General features: G+C 41.1%; 1 protein-coding gene across 1 annotated transcript; it reads left to right on the forward strand.

Annotated features, from left to right (window-relative positions):
• The first annotated feature begins 1,393 nt into the window (after positions 1–1,393).
• Positions 1,394–3,512, forward strand: LOC123983113 (pentraxin fusion protein-like). The gene is made up of 3 exons (XM_046069240.1): positions 1,394–1,533; positions 1,653–1,722; positions 1,850–3,512. Exons 1-3 carry the CDS (start codon positions 1,531–1,533, stop codon positions 2,458–2,460), a joined length of 684 nt encoding a protein of 227 aa, XP_045925196.1. The 5' UTR covers positions 1,394–1,530; the 3' UTR covers positions 2,461–3,512.
• Positions 3,513–8,641: the final 5,129 nt, after the last annotated feature.

The raw sequence follows: 8,641 nt of genomic DNA on the forward strand, positions 1-8,641 counted from the left end.
TGCACGAGCGTATGTAAACCAATCGTTGGCGTGAAACTAACTCCAGGTTTAAGCGGTGTCTTGTTACAGGGGTTGGAGGTTCACAAGCATCGCTGTACCAACCTCCTCTGTGTTTGAAATGCTGGAAGAGTTACGACCATCTTATCTCATCCATACCTCAGTCCCAAGTATTTGCGTGCTGGTTCACTGGCATTCCCTGTAAAACACATTTTCAGTTCAGCGCTACTAGTTTACATGTTTTCAGCTGAATGTGTGTCTGTGGTGAAGTGGGCCTGTCGGTGGTTCGTGTCAGGGGTGCAGGCAGTGTAAATAATTTGCTTGTGTATCTCAGATTTTATTTCTTGACAAAATTAGGGTTCTTTTTTTCTTGAGAAATCCTAGAGCTTGAGAATCTGTATTAAATGTAGATATGTTAATAACATAAATGCTTGGTTCAGTTTTCATTTGTCCCCATTAAACCATGAACTTTGAGTTTGTTGTTTTTTTGACACAATATGGTCATTAAAGAGGTACCTGGTATAATGACAAGCAAAATAACAGTTGTGCAGTGCAATCCATGACATGAGCCCTGCAATAAATGTTAATTTAGTGAACCCAGTATTTGTTATTGTTCAGAATCTGAGGCACCTGATTTTGTAGTTTGTTACAAAGAAATGTGCCATTAACAGTGTTAATGCTAAGTCAGTGCTGGTGTAGGTCTTGTGTCCACTGTTCAATTGCTCATTCAAAAATATCAAAATATCTGATATGTCATTGTCAGATTTTAGTATTCAAAAATCCAGTACCAGTGGGGCTGTAATGTGTGGGTGCACCTTGGGTGGGTGTATCTTTGAAATGACTGTCAGTTGAAAACTTTTAAAGTTGAACAGTTTATGTTTATTGTAGATGTTTGTGTTATCCACTGTCATATATTAAGTGTCACTATTAGAAACCTATTTCCCTGAGGTAAATGGTTGGGTTAAACAAATTTTTAGCCTATTTTAAGCCTAACATGCTCATGACATAAAGGGGCAGTAGGTACAATAAGTCTCATTCTGTTAAATAGGCAAGCAACTGTATCTTTCAGGGAGAGATCTAAAAACATTGGCATATAAAAGCAAAAGTATCTGCTGCATTAGATACCACAAGAGACTTTTGTAATTTGGATGAACTGATGCTTTAAGATTCCCACACAAACACCCATAGTTACTGTAATCAAGTACAGAGTGATGTCACAGTACAAATTGGAACTTTCATGGACGTAATATTGGAGCCAGATAACTACAAAAACTGCAGAAATGACGTCTGCAAACATTGCTGTGTAAGTCTATTATGGGATTTGGATGCGCATACATACACACACATAGGTGAAATGGTGTGTGTTTGCATCAGTCACATGGACTGTCACTCAGCCCTCACACACCAGGCCTATTGTCAGAGCATCAGTTGAAGAGCTGACGTCTGGTGCTAGGAGGGAAGAGGACTGGGCACGGGGCATTAGCAAGAAGGACTGGGATAGCGACACCAAGGCTACAAAACCTCAACATCAAAATGGTAAGAAAAGCTGTTTTCACATTATTCGATTTCTCACGTGACTTGTGTGTTCATAGACTGATAGGACTTCCTTTTAGGACATTCTCGCATGATAATGGATGTCTTGTGTGTGTTTGCAGAGTGTTAATACTGTGAGGTTTGCTGTGCTTGTGCTTGGATGGTCTCTGACACTCTCCTCTGCCACCCAATGTATGTATCCCAGAATTTCATTCGAAAAGATTGTATTTTTACTTGTGTTTGTGCACAAATTTCACCTTCACGTGTTGTGTTGTGTTGTGTGTCATTATCTCTATCTTCCCTGTTTGTTTTGCTTCAGTGGGTCTGAGCGACAAAGTCCTGGTCTTCCCTTTTGAAACGGACTTCAGCTTTGTGGCCCTGATCCCGCAGAAGGAGATGGGGTTGAGGGCCTTCACTCTCTGCATGCGCGTGGCCACAGAGCTGCCGGAAGAACGGCAGATCATCCTGTTCGCCTACCGCACAGCTGACTACGACGAGCTCAACGTATGGCGTGAGAAGGACGGACGCATCTCCTTCTACATGAGCGGTGACGGGGCCTCCTTTCACCTGCCGCCCCTCTCCACCTTCCGCACCAGCCTCTGCCTGACCTGGGAGTCTCGCACTGGCCTCGCTGCTTTTTGGGTGGAAGGGAAACGCAGCACCTACCAGGTCTACAAACCCGGGCACACCATCCGTCCAAAAGGCACCGTCCTGCTGGGGCAGGACCCAGACAAACACCTGGGGGGTTTAGAGGCCGTGCAGAGCTTTGTCGGGGAGGTGACTGATCTGAATATGTGGGACTTTGTGCTTTCCAGGAGCATGATCCAGGCCTGGCACTATGGGCACAAGGTCCCCAAGGGCAATATCTTTGACTGGGCCACTATTGAGTATGAGCTGAATGGGAACGTGATGGTGGTGGATGATGACTGACTCGGTGTGGAGTCAAATGCAGAGAGAGATGCGGCTTTAGAGATCTGTGTAGGACTGATACTGATTTGTGTGATTGTCTTTCTTAGATTCAGTGTTGTTTTATGTTAGGGCCCTTCCACCGATCTTCCATCAAGTCCACGAGTCTCTGTTTTAATGTTGCATGAAGAGACTCTTGATGATTGGGTCAAGAGAATAAAAGGGACCAGTGTTTTTAAGGGTTTTCAGTATGCTCGTTTAATATCCTCCAGTATGTAACCTGTAACTAAATTCAGCAGCAAAATGCACAGGCAACAAAAGCTAATACATTGTGGTGCTCAGAAGTCTTAAGGTTGTTTTACATCACTAACTCTTTATGCATCACTCAAACCTTTTGCTCATTTGCTGTGAGTAACAAACCGGTAAATATCAGGCACCAAATGTTGATGTGCCAGATGTATCCATAGGGTGGCACTCTCTACTAGTTCACATCAAACAGACACTCCTGTGGACCGAAGCATCATCATGCATTCATCCAGTAATTTGATTTGGCATGGTTATGCTTATGGGGGTCGTTAACGAGACCAACGATAATTGATTGAAATGCTTAGAAAAAGAAAGGTGTTGCTACCATCCAGATCAATTTAAATATGTTGTTTTATATGCAGGTGGACATTTAGCAAATAAAAATAACTAAGACATCTGCTCACATTACCATGATGCTATAATGTATTTAAGAGCAAATTTCAACAGCTGACAACTGCGATGCAATTATAACTAAAACTAAAATGATCTTAAGCTTTTTTGGGCAGAATGTAACATATTATAACAATGACTACTACTGTGACTATGCAGTTAGTGACCTACGTATTTGTTTGTCCAATGATATTGATGATAAAAATGCAAAGGAGATATTAAAACAGCAAACTGGGAGATGAATAGTTTCTGTGTGGACTTAATGATTTAACTGCACTCAGAGACAAATAGCAGTTATCATGTTTAATATCCATTGCCATAATGTTGCCTTAGGTAAGCGTACTCACTCATGAATTTTCCATGTTTCAACTGATGTAAGAATGCTTTTGGGTCTGAAATAAAATCTTGCCATGTGCATAACTAATAATGTTTGTAATTAAGGAGAATATTTCGTCTTTGAACTCTTGCAGCTTCCTTTTCTTGATCATCTTTTTTTTAAATACACATTTTAAAGGAATAATAAATTGTATATGTAATTCAAACAGGGGAGTTATTAAATATCTTTTTATGTAATTTTTTTATTTAGGAATTAATACTAGAACTTTTTAAAGAATTTCACTCATTTTGCTGGAGGAGCAATGGGGGTGCAAAGCTTCCACAAAAACAGAAGAATACATTTTGGTTTTTACTGAGAAAGCACTAATTAAGTTGGACTTGTCCAACTATTTCTTGGATGCATACTGCTATTATTAATAATCTTGTAATGCTCCATTGATAAAATATAATTTTTTCAGAAGACCATTTTTGAGCTCTAGAATGAAAGAAAGGGCCTCATCCTTATGGCGATTCGTCTCTAGATTTTTCTCTCATTTCTCCAGTGTTTCTCAGTAGACCACATTAAGCAGACAGTATAAGTGTCCTTGTCTCTCTCCCTCTACATGTTTGTTTCTTTATCTCTCTTTACCTCGTGTGTGTATGTGTAGTCTGTCCTCTTTCCAGGTCCCACCCAATGTTGGAGAGGAGGTCGAGTGGCAAAGGTCTGACTTGGAACATGCTTGACATCCACCCGGATCCATATTCTTCATATATGTTTACGAGGTATAAGGACAGAGGGGGTCGTCTGCTGTATAGATTGTGAAGCCCCTTGAGGCAGATTTGTTGTTTGAGATATTGAGCTATGTAAATTAGATTGACGTGACTTGAATAAGATGAATGGTTACATGTTACTTGCAGAAATCAAGTCATATGGAGTTGATTCACTAACCCCCCTCAGACTAAGCTCAAGGTCAGATCTTCTCCATCCATGTGTAACACAGTAACCCCAAGTTCCAGTGTGCCGTCTTCGTTCATCTCCATGGCTCTGTGCACTCATCCTCTCTGCCTGCACCACCATCGTGACCTCCTTGCAGAGACGAGGGAGAAGTTTTCCAGCGTACAGCCCGTGCAGGCTCCCTTGAGGGTGGGAAAGTGCTGCTTTCTGAGTGTGTGTTTATTCCAACCAAATCACCCGTTGGCTCTCTCACAGCAGCTAAATAAGGAGAAGGCCGGGCCAATGAGTTCTGACTGCGGGTCAGCAGCCAAATGTTCCACCTTCTTGGATGTTGCAATGCATCAATCGCAGTGCCCACTCACTGTGTGATAACACCTTTGTGGACCATCTGCCCAAGCCTGGCTTCTCAGCCCTCTGGTATGCGCGCACACACACACACACACACACACACGCTCTGTTATTTCCTTTTTTTTGCATCTCTGCCCAAAAGGGCTACTAATTCTGCAAACATATACATGCAAAAATTCCTGCTTATAAAGGCTAAACTTCATTGAGTGCTTTTAGTATTTCATTCATTTCAAATTTAAAAACATCTATTCAAAATTTAAATGTGCAAAATGTGGATGAAATTGTATTTTTCTTTTTAAAAAAACACACTTTCCATTTCATGACTTTTTTTAATCCAGGTTAATGTTCTGGGGGCCACACACTTTTCACACTGTTTCTGTACCAAAGAAGGGCTCTAACTGTGTAACAGAAGGACCGAATCAGTGGCTGGGGCTCTTCACAGAGTGGATAATTATTCCCTCTGTGTCCCTGTATTGCATGTATTATCCAACTGAGCAAACAGTTGCAGGGCTCCTTGTCCTGCTCGCGGACAGGGCCGCCAGTGTGGGCTTGTGAGATCTGCATATTGGCCCATGGTGGTTAAAGCTGTCTGAGGCAAAGCGTTGCCACAGTCTGTATGTGCATGCGTGTGGAGCTGGTGAAAATGTTTTCCACGTGAGAGGAGATAGACGGCAAGAGGGAGCCCTGCGTGAGCCAGCGAGGGGAGACAGAAGGAGGGCCGTTCTGGATTCCTTCGAGCAACTCCAAATAGATTTCCAGGCAAAACATATTTGCATACGCAAGACAGTGCTACGAGCTATCTGAGTGAGCTGTGGCATGTGTGCATTGAACAGATGGATCTTCTTTTTTTCTTTTTTTTTTAGAGCTTTCTTGCAGATCCCATTAAATTGAGATCTTGGGCATTATTAGAGCCTGCTTTTTGTTCATGAAGCGTACAAAGAATCATGAGGATCACGTTGCTCTTTTTAATCAGATTTAGCACACAATGATCAGATGAGTCAATGGCATTATATAAAATCTAAATGTTTTAAACATCAACTTCTAGGAATCCATGCCTTAACCAAACCAGGACATGAATACACAGCAGAAGGAAGAGAAGACTGTGTCTCCTTCATTCTCAAATTGAGTCAGAAAATATTTTCTGCTAACACTTCTATTACCAAAGAAACTTCACTGAGCTGCAAAAATTCCCCCTTAAATGATAACCTGCCAAAAGGATTAATGATCATCTTTGGTCTGTTATAAGCCAGAATTGTCTTAACAATCAATCAACAGCCTTGATTCAAATATTTATCTTATTGAATATTTCCAGAAAAAATATTTATTGAAAATTGCACTTTTAGTGGGATGTGATTCAAAGATTTTGATTCACTTCATCTTTTCTTAGCAAATGTTCACCAAAGGCTCGATGGAGGGTGAAGCTACGACCCGAATGTGAGGATACTCCTTCACTCTACTGCTTTGACTCTCTCTCACTCCCTGTTACAGGTTGTACTCAGCCAGTATGGTCCTCGTTCTCCCCCTCTGGGCTGTATGAAAAATTCACCAGGCCTTCCCATTAGAGTCAGTCTGAATCAGGGAGCAGGCGTTACAATGGCCCCACACATACGACACTTTTATCAATCGACGCTTAGTAACGCAAATGTTAGGCTATGTTTACGAAACACAAAATCACAACAGTCCCCAGTTGTTGTTTTTTTGCTGCAGGTCAAGGACATACTGTATGTACTGTACATAGAGATGTACACTCACAATCATGAGCAGTCCTGAATTGTTAAAACCAGATGGACTATACCCTTTTCAGTACAGGCTTTTCACACTGATGGTGTGAGACCTGACCTTTACCGTGAGAGCAGTTGGCTCTTTTCGGGGCGATACCTCAAGGCAGGGCAGCTAACAATGTACTGTCTATCTTTGAGTACACATTGCATGTCCTACTGTCGGGAAGTACTGAAACACTGAGGGTGTGCAGGGTGTACAACACCTGACGCTAGCCCTGCAATAGCTAATACTTTCATGAGGGATAAAATGTTTTGTGTCTGACAGGTGTTGATCGAACTCAGTGTTCTCTCTAAAGGCCATCATTTGTGGTTTCACTGCATAACATTTAGTATTTAAATGAGTTGATTACTCATTCCACAGAAAATTAAAGGGACATTACACTAATATTACATATAAAGTCAGTGTACTAGTCATCGGGTGTACTACGGAGCCTTTTTATTATATAATGTTGTCTGTGGTTCTCGAGGATTCTTTGCAATTCTAAGAGAGTTACATAGTTTGAGTGTCTCTAACCAGTTTGGGAAGCCTTGGATTCATGGATTTCACATTTTTGTCAGAAAGCATCTGATAAAACTGGGTTGTGGGGTTTAAAAAAGATGTTTACAAGGCAGTAAGGGTCTAATCAGCAGGACAACAATGAACTGCATTATGAAGTGTCATCATCATTATTAATATTTTTGGGGCTTTACTCGCAGTAGGGACTAAAAGTCAGAATATATCCACGTCTGCTTCATTGATGTTGACCGTAAAATCTGTCTCTTGTCTGTCCCCCAAACTTTATGGAAGAGCAAAACAAAATCAATACGCCTTTTATTTATGTAATCTTACTTTTAGTAATTGATTGATTGCATTGATTTGTTAAGATAATTGCCAATGATTCTGTGGCGTCAGATTCTGAAATTTGAGGATTGGCTTCTTTCTTTAGATTTCTTTAGATTATAAATTAAAGTTCTTTAGGTTTTTGACAGTTTGTGAGATAAAACAATTCAAATAATAATAATTATTTAGGCTACGGGAACCTTTAATGTTACTTCCACATTTCTTCTTTAACTTTTTAAAATAAAATTAATAATAATAATTTGCATTCTATAGTGCTTTTCATCAGACCCAGACATGCTTTACATACAGGGCTAATATTACTAACAACTTAAAAAATATAATCATTAGTCAAATTACAATGAAAATAAATAGTGTTATTTTGTCTACCCACTGCAGAAACCTCTCACTTTGATTGTGATGTAGTACGATGTAGATTTAATTAATTTATAAAAAAGTGACGCTGTCCATGTTATATTCATAAGACAGCAACACAGTCAGTAGTGTCTTGGCAGTACGTGATTAACGGTGCAGGGGATCATTGACTGACACAACACGGAAGCACTGGAATGAAAAGTAAAGATCTTATCCTATCCTATCCTGTTTTGTGAGCAGTATATTTAACACAAAAAAACACCACAAAAAACATGTCCGGCCAAAATTCCAAACTTGTCACATCCTTCCAGTAACAATCCTTCTTGGTGCTTTCCACCCTCTTCCACCCCAAAGGAACGTGGCATCAGAGATTGGAGGAGAGCGAGAGGCTCTGTGGTTGAGTGCGTTGTGGCTTTTAGCTGTGAATTCCCCTCCGTTGCCTCTGGGCTGGCCTCTCCTGTGAACATATGAACCGTGCCACAGCGTGTGGCGCTGGGAGATGGTCCAGGGCCTGCTGATTAAATATTACAGCCCTCTAAATGGATGGAGATTAGGCTCTGTGGGAATGTTAGGGTTTAATTTACCCCCCGGCCAGATGTGTGTGTGTATGAGAGAGAGTGTGTGGCGTCTGTGTAGACATGAAAGGGGAAGAGGGGAAGGGGTTGTTGTACTTGTGCCCCACTGTAAATGGATTGCACGTCTCCAGGATTAGGTCAGTGGAGGACGAGCTGCGGTTTGATGTGGTGAATGTTCTGCAGCTATACGACGTGCGAGCAGGTTAACAGGATCGGTCGTGTTCAGCCATTCAAAAACAGTTTATTACATGTCAGCTGTAAGCTTTTCATTTATTGTCAGTTTCAGTGTTTTAGATTTGAATAGGAGCAGAGGAATCATGACATGTTTTAGGGTGATGCTGCA

Source organism: Micropterus dolomieu, linkage group LG14 (genome assembly GCF_021292245.1).
Source record: "Micropterus dolomieu isolate WLL.071019.BEF.003 ecotype Adirondacks linkage group LG14, ASM2129224v1, whole genome shotgun sequence".
In the NCBI taxonomy this organism is placed as follows: Eukaryota; Metazoa; Chordata; class Actinopteri; order Centrarchiformes; family Centrarchidae; genus Micropterus; species Micropterus dolomieu.